Consider the following 22,335-nt stretch of genomic DNA (forward strand, 5'->3'; position numbering starts at 1 on the left):
TTTGATTGTGCTCATGCTGATATTTGTGTAACATTGTGCTTGCTGGGGATAGAACTGAGGTTAACCAGATCCTGGTTGTATATCAACACACATCTGCAAACACATTGAGTATCCTACGTTATTTACTAAACCACCCCATTTCTCACTTATTCCCAACTGTCATCCACCTGGCTTGCAGTATATATGGATTGTGGCTTCATACATTGAGGTACAGAGTTTCTGATCATTGTGATTTGAAGCTTGAGATACTCGGGTATCAGTATGCATGGGCAGATAGTGGAGCATCAATGCTTTGAATACTAAGGCACCAGTATATTAGGACACCAGAACTTTGGGATCAGGTTACTAGAGTATCAGTGTATTGCAACAAAATATGCTAGAGAATTGAATTTTGGAGCATCCACATTTAGGAGCGTGGTAACATGATTTCCTGTGTTGCGAGTCGCAGAATTAAGTTGTGCAGTTCTGACTGAGGAGGTCCCATGTTCCTCCCTGCACAGGCGAAAAGAGGGAATGTCATCACCAGACAGTTGGCTTACTTTTGTGGATTTAAGGTAGTCTTGGTAGCAGCTGCCCCTATAACCTCACGTGTGGTCTGAAAGGGACTAATAAGGCAAAAATATGATAAATATCTTGTCAGAGGGAGTTGGGCATATGCAGGACCTACTAAAAAAAAGTCTTGTTCTCACAAGCATGCCATTGTTTGTCATTACTTCCAATACTAAAACAATCCCTGCCTGTGCTGGTCTATCCACGTGACTTTGTCTCTTCCTTTACCCCTTGTTTACAGGTATGGGAGGATCTAACATGATGCCTCCAGGATCTGCTGGTGTCAATCAGGGAATGCAATGTCAACCTCCCGGCGGCCCCTCAAAATCCTGGCCAGAAGGTAATTCTCTATGCTGTTTGGAATTATTGAGAAACCTGGCCAAATAACCGAGGCTTGCAGGGCAGGAAGGCACTGAGGGTAGAAGTGAAGACCAAATAGTACAGGAAAGAATGGTAGTGTGACCCCAAGATTGTGCCCTAAAAGATGATGGGAGGAAAGGAAGTCTGAGCAAATTTGAGGAGTTCTGCCATTTTTCGGGTCTCACAAACGAATGAGCTTGAGAAGCTGCAATGAGTATCAAGAGCATGAAAGTGTAAGTTGGGAGATATTTGGAGGAACAAGAGTGGAGAGTTCAAAGAAGTGTTTTGATCAGGTTGGATTACCAGGACAGGTATTATGAACTTAGCTTGAATTCCTAAGCATGAAGGAGATTCAGGGGTAATTTGATCAAGATATTGAAAATATTGAAAGGATTCAGTAGGATAGATACACAGAACTAATTCCTATAGGGAAGAATCCAGAACAAAATACAGCCTTGGAATTAGAGCCTAGGCCATTCTGGACAGAAATCAGAAAGCACATATCTCACACGAAAAATGGTAGAAACCCAAAGCTTAGTAGATGCAGGGGGATAGTTAGAACTTGCAAGCTTGAAAATGATAGATTTTTATTTAGTAAGGATACCAAGAAATATGTAGCAATGGTGAGCTGAGGAGCAGATCATCTAGATCCATTTGAATTCCCAGAGGAGGCTCCCGGGGCTGACTGCCCTCTCTTGTTCCTATATAAGCACTTACTAAGGAGTGTATTGCTTTATAATTGATCAGAAATTTTGAACTAGGATGAGGAGCCAGAACTAGAGGTGACTGCCGACGTGACATTGGCTGCCTCAATTTCTCCACCCCTTCCCCACTCCAACCTCACTCCCTCTGAATGTGCAGCACTCCACTCTCTCCACACCAAACCCCTTTTCATTGTCAAACCCCACTGAAAAGGTGGGGCAGTGGTTGTCTGGAGGATGAACATCATAGTCCCCCAGCCTCGCACTGCCCAGTTTGACCTGCTCCCCAAGATCCAAAAGCCCAGTTAGCCTGGCCGATCCATTGTCTCTGCATGCTCCTGCCCCATCAAACTTATTTCTTCCTATCTCGATTCAATCCTCTCCCCCCTTGGTCCAGACCCTTCCCACTTACATCCGTGACACTACCCACACCCTCCACCTCTTCAGTAACTTCCAGTTCCCTGGCCCCCAGCGCTTTATCTTCACTATGGACGTGCAGTCCTTATACACGTCCGTACCTCACAAGGATCGCCCTCGGACTCTTCCTCTCCAACAGACCCATCCAGTCCCCCTCTACCACTATCCTCCTCCGCCTTGCCGAATTAGTCCTCACCCTTAGTAACTTTTCCTTTAACTCTTCCCATTTCCTCTAAATCCAAATCCAGAGGGTGGTAATGGGCCCTAGCTATGCCAGCCTCTTTGTCAGTTATGTTGAATATTCCCTCTTCAATACCTACACAAGCACTGCAGTTACATCGATGACTGCATTGGTGTTTCATCCTGTAGCCAGGCTGAACTGCAGCAGTTCATTAACTTCATCCACAACTTTCACCCCACCCTTAAATTCACTTGCTCTATCTCAGATACCTCCTCCCCTTTCTTGACCTCTCCATTTCCATCTCAGGCGACAGTCTACAGATGGACATTTACTCTAAATCCACAGACTCCCATAACTACCTGGACTACACCACCTCCCACCCAGTATCCTTCAAGAACTCCACCCTGTTTTCCCAATTCTTCCACCTCCATTGCATCTGCTTGGACGAGGAGACATTCTACTCCCAAGCACCCCGGATTTCCAGTTATTTTAAATAATGTGCTTTTCCCCCCTCTGTCACCCAGACATCCCTCCACCGCAACTCCTCCATTCCCTGCTCTACTGCTCTAAATTCCGTCCCCCCCAAACACAATAAAGTTGGAGTCCCCCCTTGTCCTCACTTATCACCTCACCAGTCTCTGCATCCAATGTATGATCTTAAAAGACTTCCACCAATTCCAATTAGATCCCACCACCAGTAACATCTTCCCCTCCCCACCCCTCTCTGCCTTCTGCAAATTCCCTTCGCCAAACCTTAGTTCATGCCACTCTCCCCATCAACACCCCCGAACGCCTGGTACCTTCCCTTGCAACAGTAAAAGATGCAAAACCTACCGACACACCAACCCCCTCACCTCCATTCAGAGCCCCAAACAGTCCTTCCAGGTGAGACAGAGGTTCACCTGCCTCTCCTCTAACCTAGTTTACTGTGTTCGGTGCTCCCAATGTGGTCTTCTCTACATTGGTGAGACCAAATGTAAACTGAGGGCACATTTTGTCAAGCATCACAGCTAGGTCTGCAGAGGCCAACCTGACCTCCCAGTCACCGCCCATTTTAAATCCCCTTCCCAGTCCCTTTCTAACATGACCATCCTCTGCCTCCTCTATTGCCACAGCAAATCAGACCACAAATTGAAGGAAGAACACCTCATCTTCTGCCTGGGCAGTCTACAGCCCGGAGGACTTAATAATGAGTTCTCCAATTTCAAATAAACTTCCTTCCCATCACCTGACTCCCTTTCCAGCCCCTCACCCTCACTACCATTCCTCTGACTGACCTTCCTTCCAGTTACCAACTAGATTAATTCCTCCCATTGACCAACAAGGTTGTACCCTATACCTGGTTTTTAATTCCTCCCATTGACCAACAAGGTTGTACCCTATACCTGGTTTTTAATTCCTCCCATTGACCAACAAGGTTGTACCCTATACCTGGTTTTTAATTCCTCCCATTGACCAACAAACCCCCAGTCCTGAAGAAGGGTTACATCCAAATGTTGACTTCTCCACCACCTGGTGCTGCCTGGCATGCTGTGTTCTTCCAGCCTCCTGCTTGTTTACCTTGGATTCCTGCATCTGCAGTTTTTTTTTCTCTGAGCTGGAGGTGAGTCTGTTAAAGATCAGGAAACACCTCCATAGTTCCGTTGAAAATTTATTTGGGAAAAATGAGCTGATATAGTTTCCAAAAAGCCAAATTTGCAGGTTCTGTCTTCTGTTGATAGATGTGCTATTATGTAGTTTTTTTAATGCTCATCTCAAAGTACAAAGTTCAAGTAATGTAACAATTTGAATTAAGAAGCTTGTCTTGACGATCATGGCACATGGAAAGAGCAATCTATGGAGTTTAATTACTTCCTTTCATTGAGAATAATGCTCAAGAAAGTGTAGGTCAAGTGATAGTTGGACTTTACATCTGATCGCATCTGAGAACGACAAAGTCCTTTAGAAAAGGAAAAGGAAGTTGTGGGAGCTTTTCAAGACTGTCAAAAGCAACGCAAAGCTCTCCACACTCAACAAATTACATTTTCTTCCCAGAAGCTCTTGTTCTGTACACAAACACAATCGCCATTCCATGCATAGCAAAATCCCACAAAATATTAGCTATGCGGGGGGGATGTTGGCCCTGAAGAAGTCACTGAAAAGGGCCATTGGTTAATATCCCCCTAAACTACATGGATAGGCAACATGGATTGACCTACAGAGGCAGCAGTTTCTCTTTGCCATGGAGATTTTTCTTTGTCTCCTGTGTCAATAACGAGCATGTTGCCATCTGTGTTTCCAAGCTTGGATTGTTTTCAAGAAAACCACATCAATTTTCTAACTGAGATAAAGGGTCACCGATGAGTTGGCTTCTCTCCTATCAAAGTACCTCCTCAGATCTTTTAATTTTCATGAGTGTGTCAGCATGGCTCAGTGTTTGGTTCCCTCATTATTGTGGGTTCAAGCTCCACTCTCATGAGCACACAGTCTAGGCTAAGACAGTGCAGTACTGAGGGAATGCTGCACTACCAGAGATGCTGTCTTTCCAATGATGAGATAATAAAGTGAAATCCGTCTGTCCTCTGGGGTGGATGTCAAAGATTCCACAGCCCTCTTTGAAGAAAAGTAAAGGAGTTCTCTCTTTATCCTTTAACTAATGTAATTCAACTGATTATCATCCTATTAGCACATTGCTGTTTACGGGAGCTTACTGAATACAAATTAAATGCTACGTTTCCTGCACTACAGCAGTGGGTACCATTTAAAAGTGATGCGCTTCGAAATGATGGAGGTTGTGAAAGGTGCTTTAGAAATACAAGTTTTTATTTTGTTCTGGAATGAGATTTGAACTCAGCAAGCTTGAAGCTGGTTGGCAATTGCCAAGAAGCAGATCTGCTGCACTCCAAGTAATCCTGCAAAGGTAGGCAGCAAAGTTCAGCTTTTCCTGTAATTATCACATTATTTTATGTTTCAGGTCCAATGGCCAATGCCACTGCACCAACTAGCACCCCCCAAAAGCTGGCTCCCCCTCAACCCACTGGTCGACCTTCCCCAGTGCCACCAGCTGTGCCCCCTGCTGCCTCCCCAGTCATGCCACCTCAGACACAGTCACCAGGCCAGCCAGCTCAGCCGGCCCCTATGGTGCAGCACCATCAGAAGCAGAACCGGATCACCCCCATTCAGAAACCACGAGGGTTGGACCCAGTTGAACTTCTCCAGGAACGCGAGTATCGGTATGGAGAGTTGGTAATATTTTGGAATGAAATGCATGTTTATAGACTGTGTTAGTTCTGGTCCTGACTTTGTTGGCATATTATGGTAGTTAGGTGTTTACCAAAGCGTGCTTTAAAATGCTCATCTCTGTTTTCAAATCTCTCAATGGCCTCACTCCTTCCTATCTCTGTAACGTCCCCAGCCTTACTACTTCCTGATGTCACAGCAGCCAATAATTTCAGCTTCTTGAGCTTGAGCACCAATGATTTTAATCGTTGCAATGTTGCCTTCAGCTGTTTAGGTCCTAAATTCTGGAATTTCCTCCTTAATCTTGGCTATTTCTCTACTTCTGTCTCCCCCTTTAAGACCTCAGAACAATCCTGTTTGACTGCATTTTTGGTCCCCTTTCTCTACATGGCTCAGTGTCAGATTTTGTTTGGTAATGCTGCTATGACCAGTGTGGAATATTTCACAATGTTGACCATGTTGTACAAATGTAAGTTGTTCTTGTGCTGAATATGTTCACTGCCCTTCAGACCGTAGAGGTCCTTCTCAAGTCATCAAAATTTCATGTGGTCTTTCTATTGGCACACATTTGATCCTGCAGTAAGGATCCTGTGCACTTCACAGGTGTAACAGTTTTATGGTGAAATTATTTGCATTTTTATCACTTCCGTGAAGACGATATAAAACTCTGCCCTACGTAATGTGCACTCCCACTGTTTCAAAAATAAAAATTACAATTACATGACATGACCATTGTGATTTATACCTGTGTAGTGTGCTGAATGACTTCCTACTCATATGACCATTAGCTATAATATTCATACTCCAGATTCACACTGCTGATGCTTGGTTTGTTGGCAGGTTGCAAGCACGCATTTCCCATCGGATCCAAGAATTGGAAAACCTCCCTGGCTCATTAGCAGGAGACCTTCGCACAAAAGCAACCATTGAACTCAAGGCTCTGCGGCTCCTTAATTTCCAAAGGCAGGTTGGTATCAGGTCAAAGATGTTTTAGTTTCCTTCTTGTTTCTCTTTGCACTGTAATAGTTGCCTCACTGGCTACACATTAAAAAATATTAAACAAACACAATTACCATCTTCAGCTGCTTCATCAATGAACTTCTCACCCATCATAAAGTCAGAAACAATTATCACCAATGTTCAGCATCACTTGTGAATCCTCAGATACAGAAGCAACCCAAGTCCACATGCAGCAAGACCTGGACAAAATCTAGGCTTCGGCTAATAAGTGCCAATAACAGTTTCACCACACAAGTGCCAGACAGTAATCATCTTCAACAAGAAAGAATCTAACTGTCGCCCCTTGACATTCAATGGCATTACCAAAATTGAAACTCCCACTATCAACATCCTAGGTTTTAACATTGGCTAGAAACTGAACTGCATTATCATACTCTGGATACAAGCAGGTCAGAGGGTAAGAATTCTGCAGTGAATAACTCACCTCTATCTTCCCAAAGCCTGTCCACCAGGCAAACATCAGGTGTGATGGAATACACTTGCCTGGATGAGTGCAGCTCCAATAATGATCAAGAAAAGCAATATCAACCAGGACAAAACAATTGTTTTATTGGCATCTCAACCACCATCAACATTCACTCTCTTCATCACCAACACACAATGGCAGTAGTGTGTACCACCTATAAGGTGCACTGCAGTAAGTTACTAAGACTTCTCCAACAGCATCTTCCAAACCTGAGACCTCTTTCATCGAGAAGGACAAGGGTAACAGATACTTGGGAACACCACCCTACAAGTTCCCCTCCAAGTAATATATGATTGTGACTTGGAACTATATCAATGTTCCTTCATTATCATTGGGTAACTCCCTTCTTAACAGGATTGTGAGTGTCTCAACATTCCAAGGACTGCAGCAGTTTCAGAAGACAGCTCACCACCACCTCTATTAGATAAATAGGAATAGGGTTGAAACGTGTGGCACTGGAAAAGTACAGCAGGCTAGGCAGCATCTGAGGAGCAGGAGATTCGACGTTTCAGGCATAGGCCCTTCATCAGAAAATTAGGAATAGGCTCAGAAATAATCCTGAGCTTCACAGCGATGCTCTCATCCCATGATTAAAAAAAATTTCAAAGGCGACATAATTTGTTTCTGTCATAACCAAGTGAAGAGGGATGATCGGTTTCCTCTTTTTAACACTCTCAATTGATCACAACAAATATTTTAATTTATTTTTTAGCACATAGCTATCACATTTTAACTAAGCTAAATTAGCCAAATCAAAAATTCAGGAGGGCCAATTCCAAGATTTTCTTGAATGAAAGAGAGTGGTGCTTTATTACCTACTAAACCCAAGATAATTAAGAAAACACAACATCTAACACATGCACAAAACACAGGTAATACCTTAAAAAGAAAACAGGAGAGGGGGTCTAGTACAGACAGAAAAATAAAGAAAGTTGTAGTTTGATATTCTACAAGTCCTTCTGTTGTGAGAGTGAAACCTGAGTTACAACTTTTCAGAAATCCTGTTTTCTCAGCAGTTTTGAGGTTTGCAGACGTCCTGCGCTTTCAATGAATGGCTGTTGCCTTTGCACTGGTACTGACATTTTAGCTTGATGAGGAGAGACAAGCAGAGAGAGTGTCTTCTGATTCTTGTTTACAAATCAATTTTCCTTGTCTCTGCCCTGCTGCTCAGAAGCAGCTGTTGATAAAGGTTCATTCATATGTTTTGAGTCTGCTCATTGTTTTTTGAAGATGAATACACTGCAGACAAGCTTTCATCTCAGTGTGTAACTTCCAGGAAGTTGTGAATAAAATGGGAAATAGAGATGAGATTTCAGTGCCTTTTATTAACAATTTTAATTTTGGCACTGACTAATTCTTATTTATTGGTGGTTTCATAAGCTGGGCTCAGTTTTAGTCAGATGATCATAGCAGCCATTCTAGGTCCATATTTGGCCTTTTTAAAAGTCACTTTAGTGCTTGAAGGTCTCAGATATTAAAAATGATGGAAGTGGAATATTGATAGTCCTTGTTTACTCCGTTATCATGATTTCATATTAGGATTTTCTTTTCCTCTTATAGAAGGATGATGAATAAGAAACCAGGCATGCTGTTGTGTTCAGCTTATTAGGTTGGGTCCTTACTGGAAACTGAATCTTGGAATTGGCTCACCTGCATTTTTGATCTGGTTAATTTAGCTTAGTTGAAGTGTGATAGCTATGTGCTATCAACGTTTTCATCTTTAGTAGGTGGAAAACATACCCTCAATTCCCAATTAGAATTAACTTCATTTTATTTCTTTCAGAATTCTTTAGTTTAATCTGCACTAGATATAGTTAATCCCACACATTCTATGACCCACTCCCACTATGTTAGAAACAAATAGTAATTGTCTTGCTGGTTGGGAGTATTGGTAACATAATCAGGAAGACTTTTACATTGCGTTATTATATCAATGTAAGAACTTACTTGATAATATTGTGAGCCTTCTTCATAGGCACTAGCATTTCAGAATTTAAAATTACGGCACTGCAATTTGCAGATTAAAGTAAGGTTTATTACTGAAGGTGATTAAATATTAGCAGGGTTTATCAGTAGTGGTAAGGTTTATTCATAGTAGTAAGATGTATTAGAATTGGCAACAGCTAATTTCAATAGTTAGGTTTACCGATAGTTGCAAGGTAATTAGATATCAGATGGAGGGTTGCTCCAAACTCTTATGCTACATGGGAATTCCAGGATACTTCCAGTGTTCTGATCAGTTACACCAGCTGTCATCATTATGCTTCATCCATGAGATTGAGAGCTTTGTGGGTAGCATATTTATAGATATGGTCACCCTTCCATTCAAGAATATGCAAGGAGAGAGGGAATGGATGAACACCAGACAAGTAAAAAGAGGCAGATGTGCAGGAGTCCCCTGAGTTCATCCCATTATCAAACCAATATTCAGTTGTAAATACTGATGAGAATAATGGCTCACCTGGGGAGTGCAGTCAGATGGTACCATTGGTGCTCTACCTTGGAGGCCTATACAATGAAGGCTGGAAAAGCAAATTATGCTGAAGAGAGAGAGAGAAAGAGAGAAGGGATATCCCAGTGCAGGCTAAGACGGAATCTACTTGGCTGAGCTAAGAAACACAAGTTGCAATTCCATTGCTGAGTGTAGTCCATAGGCCAACAACTAGCGAAAAGGATGTCGAGAAACAAGTTTGCAAGAAAATTACAGATAGATGCAAAAATTAAATTATAGTTATATGGAGATATTTTAGTTATCTGAGAATAAACTAAAACAGTCATGTAAAGGGCAGTGAGGTGTAAGAGTTTCTAGATTGTGTTTTGGAGGCTTGTGTACAGCAGTAGGTCTCCAGTCAAATGAGAAAGAACTGTTGCTCAGCTGGGAATGAGGTGGGCCAAGTGGATTAAACATCAGTAAGGGAACATTTAGGAGACAGTGATCAATGCATCATAAGGTTTAACTGGAGAGAAGCCAGCTTCAATGGTGTAAGAATTAAGCTGGGCTGAATACATTTGAATCAAGGTTGGCAGGAAAATTTTGTAGCTGTTTTTTTTTGAAGAAGAGAGAGTTCAGGCAAACTATAGTCCCATGAAGAGATAAGTGGAGCAAACAAATCCATTGGATGACAAAACAGATAGAGGTCAAGATGAGGAAGGAAATTTGTGCACCTGACAGATGCCAGGTGAATAACACAATGGACAGCTAGGATTAATTTTTGGATTTTTAAAATTCATTCATGGGATTTCCATCAGTATTAGTTCCATCTCTAATTGTTCAGATGGCATTTAAAAGTTATGCTGTGGGTCATATGTCAGCCAGACCATGTAAGGATGACAGATTTCCTACCCTCAAGGATATTAGTGAACCAAATGGATTTTTACAATAATCAGCAGTGATTATATACTCACAACTAGGCTCACATTTTTTTTATGGAGAAAGTAAGGACTGCAGAAGCTGGAGATCAGAGTCAAGAGTGTGGTGCTGGAAAAGCACAGCAGGTCAAGCAGCATCCAAGGAGCAGGAGAATCAATGTTTCGGGCATAAGCCCTTCATCAAGAATGACTCTTTTTATTCCAGTTTTTATTTCAATTGAGTTCACGTTTTACTGTTTGTCATGTCTCCAGAACATTAGCCTTAGGTTATAGATTTTTAGACCAGTACCATTATCATTTCATCTGAATGCATAAGACTCAGAGGGGAATAAAAAAGAAAATAAAAGAAGCATAGAGACTCTTTGAAAAGAAACAGGCAGCTAACATGAAAGAAAATCCTAAAGTCTTCTATAAACCCTTATGAATAGTACAAGGAGGAGTAAGGCCAATTAGGGATAAAAAAGATATCTGTGCATGGAAGTGGGGAAATAGCTAAGATATTAAATGAATGGCTTGCATCTGTCTCTGCCATGAAAGAGGATGTTACCCAGGAAGATGTCATTCATATGGTAGAAGAATTATGAAGACATCGGAACAAATGCAGAAAAAAATCAAAAATGATTTCAGGAATGTGGAACTTCATTTAGATTCAGTTTAGTTTTCAGATAGTTTGAAGAATTTGGGACTGTTTTCTTTTGAAAAGAAAAGGTTGAGAGGAGATAAGATAGAGCTATTAAAAATAATGAAAAGTCTGGACAGAGTATATGAACTGTTCCTACTCATGAAAAGATCACAAATGAGAGGGCAGAGATTTAAAGTCATTGATAAAAAAATAGTGATCTGAAGAAAATCTTTTTCATTTAGAGAGTTTAAGATTTGTAATGTACAGCTTGAGTGTGTGTAGGGGTAAGGTTGAACTGAGGCATTCAAAAGGAAATTAGACTCTTAACTGAAAAAGAAGAATGTGAAGATTGCTGGTGAATGGTACTAGATGAATTGATCATTCAGAGAGCTACTGTAGACTCAATGGGCTGAATCACCACCTGCACTGACAAATCTAAGATTCTGTGAATTCTGGTTTAATTCTTCCATAACAAGGTGTCAATTCTAAGTTTGTAGTTGCTCCTCAGCAGTATTATGAGTACTACAGCCATATGAAATAAGTTGATTAAAAGTGAACTCATGCTAGAGAATAGTAAAAAGTGAGGTCTGCAGATGCTGGAGATGAGTGTCGAGAGTGTAGTACTGGAAAAGCACAGCAGGTCAGGCACAGCAGGATGCTGTGCTTTTCCAGTACCATATTCTTGACTCATGCTATAGAATGTGAGATCCACATGTTAAAATTAATAAATAGTACAACTTACCGATTTTAGACAAGTGCTTTTACTGATTACCCATTTACATTACCCATTAGCTATTTGGCAGTTGGCAATGCTTTTATCCATTGATTATTGTGACAAAGCAAATATTGGTGAAGAAAATGTGTTTTCCACTGTTACTAGAATTTTTCTTGATGACAGTCTGCTGCGATGCTGGATGTTTGTCCCTGTTAATGTGCTTTTGACAAGATGACCTTTGTTTTGTACTCAGCTTCGGCAGGAAGTGGTGGTGTGTATGAGGAGGGATACAGCCCTCGAGACAGCGCTGAACGCAAAGGCTTACAAGCGCAGCAAGCGGCAGTCACTCCGCGAGGCACGGATCACTGAAAAACTCGAGAAACAGCAGAAGATTGAGCAAGAACGAAAGCGCAGACAAAAACATCAGGTACCCATGTCCAGGGGATTGAATATATCACACATACACTCTCACAACAGCAATTACATACCATCTTTAATTTGACATTGAGACAAATAAGTGACCCAAAGGCTGGGACGAAGAGGTGGGTTTTAAGAAGGCCATAGAGAAGGATGGAGAGGTGTATGGAGAGAATTCCAGAGCTTTAAATTTTGGTAACTGAAAAGACAGTAGTCATTAGTAGAACATTGAAAAGCAGGAATGCATAAGAAAGCAGAATTTGATTACTTCAGAGATCATGGAGAGATAAAGGGCTAGAGGAAATTATAGAGGTAACGGTGGCACAGTGGTGAATACTGCTGCCTCACAGCGCCAGAGACCCGGGTTCAATTCCCGCCTCAGGCGACTGACTGTGTGGAGTTTGCACGTTCTCCCCATGTCTGCGTTAGGTAAGGGGTAAATGTAGGGGTATGGGTGGGTTGCGCTTCGGCGGGGCAGTGTGGACTTGTTGGGCCGAAGGGCCTGTTTTCACACTGTAAGTAATCTAATCTAATCTAAAGCAGTACAAAGGCCACTAGAGACTGAAAATTCTGTCATCGGTAGATAGAAAATACCAGCAGAGAGATTTTTAAAATCCTGGTAAATTAACAATGTTACTGGGATCCTCTTTTGGGAGTTATGGAAGCTTTTCTCATTGTTCTCAAAAATAAATTGTTCAAATATCATTTGGTCTCTGAATTGAGTACTTTCTGGCATATATCACAGGATATGCCCTCAATGGAATGCAATATCAGGGTGCCTGACAAGGATCCACTTTTAGACTGTGAGAAAGGTAAAATCTAAATGGAGACAGAAAGAAGGGGTAGGACTGTGTTCAAACTTTTTTTCAGATTTGTGTTTTTTTTCTAAACACCCTCAGTTCACTGACTACACATTTCCTCCTTGCTTCCAGGAATACCTCAATAGCATTCTGCAGCATGCAAAGGACTTCAAGGAATATCATCGGTCAGTTTCTGGGAAGATGCAGAAACTGACAAAAGCAGTGGCCACGTACCATGCAAACACTGAGCGTGAGCAAAAGAAGGAGAATGAACGGATTGAGAAGGAGAGGATGAGGAGACTGATGGTGAGCTGCTGCTGATTTGATTCAGTGTCCCCAGCTTGATGCAACTTCCTTGTTGAGGAAGTTGCTCCACAGCCTTCCATTACATGGCCCACACAGCCATTTTTCATGTGTGAAATTTAGTTCTCCATCTCTGAGTTTGATCCCAAGCACTCTCAGTATCAGGTGTGGTGGACACTTCTCTCCAGACCACAGTCTATTTTGTCCAGAGAGCGTATGAAGAAAAGACAGTGCAATGAATATAGGAATATATTTGATGGTGCTGGAATACCACACATGATGGCGTTCAGTTCCTTGTTCCCCATGAGTGTGTCAATGCCATTTGTTGATATCTCTCTTTTTCCCTGCAGGCAGAAGATGAAGAAGGCTATCGAAAACTGATTGACCAGAAGAAGGACCGACGCCTGGCATACCTGCTGCAGCAAACTGATGAATACGTAGCCAATCTGACAGAACTCGTCCGACAGCACAAGGCAGCACAGGCTGCGAAAGAGAAAAAGAAGAAAAAGAAGAAGAAGGTCAGAAGTTTGGAATGAAACCCTGACTACAGGGCTGAATGTTGTATCTAGTCTAACTGCACTTCCTAGTCTGAGTGGTGATTAATTTTTGAATGTCATCCCTTTACTGCTGCTGGGCATGACAGTGTCCAGAACCAGTTAACTAAGCAGGAGGAACCTTAAGCAAATGCTATCTTGGGATAGAATTACCTAATTGAGAACAAATTACAGACCAATTTTTCTCAAAGTCCTCAGGTCTGATGAAAATATAGTAGCATAAATATTTAATTCCAAGATCACTTTGTTTCACCCTTCTGTTCCAACCCATATCCTTTTCAGAAAGGGTTGCTCAGTATTGGTTGGAAGTGACAGCCATAATTAGTTTTATCCCATTTCCCCAAGGCCAACTGTAACACAAGGATGTGTACATATAGTCCCTTGCTACGATTCTGGTGACCCCTGCTGCAATTCTGGTGACTGATGTCATGATGACTGTGTTACATGGATCCTGCTGTGCCCTTGTACTGCAATCCCCACCTACCCCATGTCACTTTATAATACTCCCTTCTTCTCCTACAGAAGCAGGAAAATGTGGACGGTTTGGGTTCTGCTGTTGGCCCTGATGGTGAGGTGAGTAATTGGAAAGTTTGTCACCTTGTATAATAAAGCTGGACCAGCAACTAAAAGATTGGCATTGAAATCTTTTGTGGAAAGTTGTGAAATTGAATTTAGTTAATTCAGATGTAAACTGACATGAAAATATGAAGCCAACAGCTTCATTGTCCTTCAGAAATTGGGAACCTGTCACTCCTACATATGGAAGTAGTCTTACTGCATGTGTTTGTCTCATGGCACCTTCTGAAGGAACAAAACAAGTCCCCTTCAGCAAAACTTCGGTCACTGCTTGAGAACAGGGAGGATTTGAGTATTAAAAGGAATTCAGTGGCTCATTACCTGGAATTGAAGTCATGAAGACTTTCAATGCAGAAACTTTGGTGGAAATCTGGAACTCCACCTTCTTAAAAGAATATACTGTTTAGACTGTGGGAGTGACTCTTAATTGAAAGTATCAAAATTCAGATTGATAGATGTTTACTAAGCAAGTGTACTATGATCCATTTTGATGTTGCTACTATACAAGACACATCCCAGAATGAAATCTCGCTTGATCGGTCTTTTTCTTCTCTTAATTTAAATGGCAGTCTTTCACTGAAACATTAGCAAGACTGCATAGTTGATTTTAAGAATAAAACTGAAGGTTATTACGAACACAACAAAAATAGATTTTAAAAAATCGAAAGCAAAGCAAGTTAACTACATAACATGAATTTGAAGGATTTAGAAACCTACAGCAAACAAAATCCCATCAACTCCCAAACACCATTACTTTAATTATTCAAAAATCCAGAACATTCCTTCCTTATCAAATCTGTAAGTTTGACTTAATTGCTTCTTCTCTGTTCTGAAGCTAGAATGAATTAATTAGTTAATGTTAGCTAAAATAATTTCTAAAATTAAGTCTCTAAGTTAAAATTAATCTTTGATTATTCTAAACCTTTTAAATGTTTTCTTTCGCCTGTCGTAATCCTCCACAAACTTTCATTACCATTCCAGGAGGTACATAGAGGTTTTAGAAGTCATGGTTCTGGAAAAACAGGCATAGTTAATTTTTAAACCCCTTCACAAAATATAAACCAATATCCCATATGCCAATTATTTAAAATTCAAACTCGGAAAAAAATTATATTAATTTATATAAATCACACACCTTATATTACAAGGGTTATGGAAGCAAGATGGAAAAATAGCATTAAGATGCAGTTTATCCATGCTTCATTTGAATGGTGGAACAGTCTTAAGGGGATGAATGGCCTCCTTTTGTCCCAAAGAAATGATAATATTAAATAAATTAGACCCACAATATAAGAAACAAATGGGTAAATCGGCCAGTTTGATCAGTAGCCTGATTAAACATACACTAAGGGCAGGAGGATGGTGGTTTAATGATTGAAAATTAATCTCCAACTCTAGCTCTTGGATGAGACTAGCCAGATGAGCGATTTACCAGTGAAGGTGATTCATGTGGAAAGTGGACGGATTCTGACTGGAGCTGAGGCACCAAAGGCTGGGCAGCTAGACACCTGGTTGGAAATGAATCCCGGGTAAGTAGACCACACTGAATCTCCTCAAGTGGCTGGAGAATCTCATAACATTTTCATTACTGCATAACTTCACCAATCTTCTGGGAGTATGCTACTACATGACTGATGTGGACCTCTGTCATCCACTGGATTGATCCTGCTAATGATGGGCCCTGCTCTCCATATTCATTGAGACCTACTGTCAATTACAGTGCCAAAAACTGAAGTGTAATCAGTAATGTAACATAGGAAATGCAACAGGCATTTTGCACACAGCAAAATTCCATAAACAACAATATGATAATGGCCAGATTTTCTATTTTTGTGGTGTTGGTTAAGGGATTAAATGTTGACCCAATAAACTGGGGCGAATGTCACTGCCATGGAATTTGCGGATAATTGTGTGGACAAATCAGGATTCTATTTAATGTCCCACAAAAAAGGCAACTTTGACAGTACTGCATTCCTTCAGTAAGTGTCAGTCTAGATTTATGTACTCAATCCACAACTCTGACTTGGAGGTTAGAGTGCTACCTGTTGATCGCAAAAATGAACTCTGGAGGAATGCCAGATTTACATGCACAGATAAACTTAGAAATCCTTTGGATTCCTGAGGTGTATGTGGCTTCTGGGATTATTCGATTAAATTATTGGGTTAAAGTGCAGTATCTGGTGACCTGATAGAGTGAAGCTGAATCCCAGCCCTGTGTCCTGTGAACTGATCTCAGTTAGTGGAACCTTCAGGTGGATTTAGCATCCCTGGACCAGGGTGAGGAAAAAAAACAGGTAGAATTCCTTACGCCTCAATGCTTATATGAAATAAGAGTAGGGTTAGTGGAAGCATGAATGAGGTTGCCCCCCACTCCAAACCTCTCCAAACGTGGGAGGCCCACTGCCTTTACAGTTCTTCCAGGTTCTCCATCTGATGTCTTTGCCATTTCTTCTGAACAGCTACGAGGTGGCTCCGCGTTCTGACAGTGAAGACAGCGGCTCTGAGGAAGAGGAAGAGGTGAGAGTGAAAAAGAAAACGCAACCTGTCTACTGAGCTGGAACCCTTGTTATAATATGGGTTTGGTGGAGCCATGCAGAACGACATTGAGAGTATTATAATGGGAGTCGTTCCCAGTCGCCCAGCTCAGATTTACTCTTCCAGTCGTTTTACATTTTCTTTGCATATTATAAGATCTACTATGATTTAAGCTGCATAGTCCTAAAAGAAGTAGCAATAATCTCATCAGGCCTCACTCCCTTGTATTTACTCAGTGCTTTATCCTTTTTGTCTTGGTGGCATTTTAAAGTGTTCTCTGCAGTCTCTGTCTTTAAAATGATCCAGCAAACAAAATGGCGAGAGAACTGTTTGGAAAAGTTGCTGGCTGGAGCCGGGCGACTGCAAACTGTTGATTTTCTTTTTGGATGCAGTGCTTTTATTTTTTTTCATGAACTGTCTTTAAAATCACGTCAGGATACGACAGACTGGAGGCTGCTAATCATGTCGGAGGACAGGTCTCGTTCGGGACTGCTGGTAAGCATTTTAGAACAAGTGTAAGGGTTCCGTGAGTCTTCACATAGCTTGTGAATTGCCGTGCATTGGGAGGGGTCATGACCCCAACCAAGTCCTTTAGTATTCTGTCCATTATACGGATTCCTGAAGGCATTGAATCTTGCAGTTTGCTCACTCATCAAGCATCTCTGGTACAACACCAAGATGACAATTTTTTGAGGCAAGGACAGAGAGACAAAGCAAATATCATTTCTGGTGCCCTCCACATATCTAATAACCTGCGCAGATTTTAAACTTTCATAGGCATGATGTATCCTCACCCTGTGTCCATTCTGGTCTTCTGGCAGGAGAACTGGCCGATCATCTCCCCCCAGTCCAGACCCACGGAGATGAATTTTACTGCTCTATAACTGAAACAGTTATTTGAGACCTGTAAATGGAATTTGAGAAACCATGGTCCACATGGCAGTATCATCATCTGAGCTGGAAAAGTCAACTGCTTTAACTGAGACTTGTCCACTGCTGCAGCCATGAACTCCAAACAGTTAATGTCTAAAATTGGACAATCTTATTCTGAATTGAAATTTGTTTCTGTTCCTCACCAAGTATTCACCTTCTGCTGACTGTCTGCAGCTTCCAAACGTTATTAGTGTAATGAAACTGCATTAGAACATGGAGTGGTGAGGCAAAGGACTGAACTCACCACCTACCCCCACACACACACACACACAAATCTGTGTTAATGGAGTATTGGGTGCAAAATCCCCGATACATGACCTCTTGCCACACTTGTATGTATCTCCTAGTGATATCTGGCAACAAGACTTGAAGAGACTTCGAAGCAGGTCAACTTGTCGCCTAGCCACATATAGGTGTTACATCAGATGAAAGGGGAGAAGGCAGATGGGAAGCCAGTGTAACAGGCTGAAAAACAAGTATCTTTCCAGCAATATGCCTTTTATTATAAATTAATCAGGAATCTTCAAATGTACTAACTTATATTACTGAGCATGCCAGCACCAACTCGACTGAGGTAGAAGGGAAAGTGAAATGGCAGAGGAATAGACCCCAAAGTTTCACCTCCAGGACCTGAGTACACTCATTGCCCAGACTGCTAGGACAAGAGCATGCTGACTGCTACAGTTTTTTGTGAATTTGTTGGGAAACTAGTAAAACTGGACAGCTGAGATGGGAAAATAAATTATCTGGCACAGTAACAGGAATACCCAACAGCCATGGGATTGAGTTAGAGGAGAGGAGCTCACACTTACCACTATTCATGTTTGGAATTAGAAAGTTTTGGTTGCCTGAACCTCCCCGTACTTAATGTTTGTTTAAACTAGCATCTGGTGAATTCTCCCTGTGGCATTTTCGAAAATGAAATGCTCCACATGAGGAGCCCACTTGTTCTATCCTGATTTTCCCCCCATCCCCTCCCATTTTCTCTTCTTTTGCATCTGCATTCTCCCTGCTCTTCACTTGGTAGATTTGTACAGCTTACACCAAATGGATTCCTGAAGATTGGCAATTTTGACCTCACTCCTCTCTCACGACCTCCCAATCCCTTCCTTCAAATGGCCCTTTTCTGTAAATGTTATGGAAGTATTTCAACAACTGAAGGTAATGTGTTTGGGCAGGCAAATGGAGTAATGACCTTCCCTTGCCTATGATACATTGATAATTATCTAATCATAAAATCAGGAGCATTATTTAAGAATTGATCGACTATTTGACAGCAGCAGTTAGCTGTTTGTCTTAACAAGTGCCCTAAAACTACTATCACGGCTTGGCACCTCATGCACTATCTGTGTCTTTTTCTATGCCTAGTGGGTTAGCACATGTGTGGCACTCCTTGCAGGCATCTCTTCTGTTGGCAGTTGCATCACTCCTGGAAGATCATAGTTAATTGATGGCTGCTATGGATTGTGATGAGGGAATCTACAAGTTATCTCACCTCACAACTCACTGGCCAGTTAACATGCTTACTGTGCATCCTACCAATTCCAGTCCCAAGAATTGAAAATGGGAAAACAGGATTGTACTAATCCTGGTTTTTAGATTTTTTTAGCATCTGGAGTATGTTTCCTTAAAAGCTGGTGGAAGCAGCTTCAAAAGTTAACTTTCAAAAGGGAATTTGATAAATAACTGACAAGAAGAAAATTGACTTGGTTAAAGGAAAGAGCTAGGAAGTAGGAAACTTAGGTAGTTCTTTCAAAGAGCTGGCATAGGCATTATGGGCCAAATGACCACCCTCTGTGCTATGTGATTCTGTCATTCAAATTTTTCTCAGAATTTGAAGATGATAAACTAGAAGTTTGAAGTGATAGTATTTCATATACAGTCTCTCCTCATTGAAGTACCTCAGTAAAGTAGCTATTCATCACCTGTGACTTTGGGGAGGAAGGGATGGCATCTTACTCAACTATGAGGACAGCAGTGGATCAATTTTGAACAAACATCCACATCAGCCATTGCCCAAGATGGGTGACTGGAGGAGGGTCCTGGGTTGGTTTAAAGAATAGCATTTCCCCATGCCTTTCCTACTGTTATTTGTAGTCACAAATGTAACTTAAAATGGAAATTCATCCAGAGCTTGCTGTAGGAACTTGCTACGTAGATGACCTCCTACCCCTTTGCAAGACAACAGGGTAAGTAGAGTGCGAATTTACTACCTCCGTGCTTCTGTGAATTTTCCCCTACAAGTCACACACCATTCCAGCTGAGAAACATATCACCACTTCAACATCATCAATCGATCAAATTCCTGGAACTCCCTCCTCAAGAGCACTGGCAATGCACCTGCAGTTCAGGAAGCAGGCCTACCATGCCTTCATAGCGTAACTAGAAATGGGCAATAAATGCTGGCCCTGCCAATTACATTCCCATTCCAAGAATTAATAAATAATAAAATAAGCTGCCCGAGTGGAAACGGGCCTCATGTTTTGCGTGAGGGTCACTGCTTGGGTGATTCAAGTGCCTGAGTGAAGGAAACATCATGATCTATTGATTTCTTCTGCTTTCTGTTCAGGAAGAGGAAGAGGAGGAGCAGGCAAACCCACCAGCACAGACTCCTGCACCGGAGGAGAAGAAGAAAATCCAGGATCCAGACAGTGAAGAAGTGTCTGAGTTGGACGCAAGGCAAATCATAGAGTAAGTGCAGCAATATTGGGAGTTGAGGTCAGGGGCATGGGAAAGAATTAGTCTGCTGCTGAATGTGATGGAAGTTGATCTGGAGAAGAATGAGGAAAGAGATCTGGTGTGCTGATAAGTATGAGTGTAGAGATTTCCTTTATTCACATGTTGTGACTGGAACTAATTACATCTTTTAGGAACGCTAAGCAGGACGTGGATGATGAGTACAGCGCACCACTATCTAGTATACATGGTCTGCAGTCCTATTATGCAGTAGCTCATGCAGTGACGGAGAGGGTCGATATTCAGTCTACGTTGCTTGTGAATGGTTTACTCAAACAATATCAGGTAAAGGATGGTGAGAGGCCATTTCCATTGGTGTGTTTGACTTTAGTTTCGGTACAGTCATGGAAGATCATCAAGCTGCTCTTGGGCACTGGATTGATCATATAAACATAGCCAGCTCCTGGATGCACTGAACAAACACCAGGTCCTTCCACAAAGATAAACCTGAAAGGAGGGGAGGGTGGCTGTGACAATAAGTAACTACCCTTTCAGTGTGTGGTCTAACCAGTGGCTTTCATTGCAAAAGTCAGCAATAAGATCTGGTTTTCCAAGGTGGCCATAGAAATGGAAGAAGGCAAATCAAGAAACACTTCCCAGCTTAAGAGCATTTTGTCCATAATGTATGTTCCAGTTCTTTGAAAGAGCTATCTAAGCTGAAACCCCATCCCTTTCTCATGCTACCAAAATTTTTCCCCTTCATGTGTTTATATCCAATTCAATTTTGAAAGTTACTGTTGAATCTGCTATTAGTATATTTTCAGTCAGCTCATTCCAAATCATAACAATTCACTGCATTAAAAAAAATTTTCTTATCTCATCTCAGTTTTTTTGAGAACAACCCTGTCTTTAAAGTCTGCAATTATTGTACCAAAACTTAGAGATTATAGCTATCAGGAAAGATTGTGCAGAAAATAACCTGATCGAAATCTTGATGGTTTGCTAGGTTGGAAAAAAAATCTGTTTGTTGGAGAAATATAAATATAGTCACTAAGAAAACCAGTAGGGAATTCAGGAAAGTAATGAAAATGTGAACTTCTTATCTCAGAATATAGTTGAGGCAGAGAGTAGAAATATGTTTAGCAGGAAGCTAAGTTAGTACATGGAGAAGTTGAATTTGTGATAGAATGAAGTGAAGAGGAGCGGAAGAAAAATAAATACCAGCATGGATCCCAATGGTCTGTTTCTGTGCTATATCTTTTTTGTAAATTTTATGCAATTCCATGCAGGTCAAAGGTCTGGAATGGCTTGTCTCGCTGTACAATAACAACCTGAATGGAATCCTTGCTGATGAGATGGGCTTGGGAAAGACCATTCAGACGATCGCACTCATCACTTACCTCATGGAGCATAAGCGCATCAATGGACCTTTCCTGATCATAGTACCTCTATCGTAAGGAGAAAGCTGTTCTTATCTCTACCTGCCAGGGGCTGAGAAAGCAATGTTGGCCAGGATGCCAGGAAAGTACTCCCTGCTCCCATTCAAAGAAGTCTTTTACATCATCTTACACCAATGGAACTGATGATGCATCAGTTTATCACTTCTGTTCAGAACTTCAGCGGAAAAGGATTCCACGGTTCTCCTAAATGTTATTGGGATGGCGGAGATAATTTTGACTTAGCTCTCTGGGGGTGAAATCTACAAGATGTGCTGAAATGCTGAGTTTACACCTTGTCATAATATTGATTTTAATTCAGGATAAAGTTAGAGGGGTGCGAAGTAAACATTTCACCGGGCTCCCATCAGTTTCCCAACAGGCAGAATAGGTTAGAATTTCCCAATGAGCTCAGTCTACACTACATGGGCTTCAGCAGTTCATCACCACTTCTCAAGGACAATTGGGATGAACAATAATTGTTAG

At 41.5% G+C, this 22,335-nt stretch overlaps 1 protein-coding gene across 11 annotated transcripts in view; it reads left to right on the forward strand.

The window, feature by feature from the left end:
* smarca4a (SWI/SNF related, matrix associated, actin dependent regulator of chromatin, subfamily a, member 4a) overlaps positions 1-22,335 on the forward strand; it is an 81,836-nt gene that overhangs the window by 15,422 nt on the left and 44,079 nt on the right. For 7 of the 11 annotated variants that reach the window (XM_043694812.1, XM_043694814.1, XM_043694815.1 and 4 more), the window contains exons 5-17: positions 791-889; positions 5,162-5,420; positions 6,268-6,394; positions 11,873-12,046; positions 12,969-13,142; positions 13,490-13,657; positions 14,216-14,266; positions 15,668-15,798; positions 16,729-16,786; positions 17,240-17,299; positions 20,307-20,428; positions 20,608-20,758; positions 21,703-21,866. In XM_043694812.1, the coding sequence (XP_043550747.1) occupies positions 791-889; positions 5,162-5,420; positions 6,268-6,394; positions 11,873-12,046; positions 12,969-13,142; positions 13,490-13,657; positions 14,216-14,266; positions 15,668-15,798; positions 16,729-16,786; positions 17,240-17,299; positions 20,307-20,428; positions 20,608-20,758; positions 21,703-21,866 (1,738 nt within the window). The remainder of the gene's footprint in view (positions 1-790; positions 890-5,161; positions 5,421-6,267; positions 6,395-11,872; positions 12,047-12,968; positions 13,143-13,489; positions 13,658-14,215; positions 14,267-15,667; positions 15,799-16,728; positions 16,787-17,239; positions 17,300-20,306; positions 20,429-20,607; positions 20,759-21,702; positions 21,867-22,335) is intronic. The other 4 variants (XM_043694819.1, XM_043694820.1, XM_043694822.1 and 1 more) reach the window with 1 other exon arrangement.

The sequence above is a fragment of the Chiloscyllium plagiosum genome, chromosome 8, assembly GCF_004010195.1.
Source record: "Chiloscyllium plagiosum isolate BGI_BamShark_2017 chromosome 8, ASM401019v2, whole genome shotgun sequence".
NCBI classification, from domain to species: Eukaryota; Metazoa; Chordata; class Chondrichthyes; order Orectolobiformes; family Hemiscylliidae; genus Chiloscyllium; species Chiloscyllium plagiosum.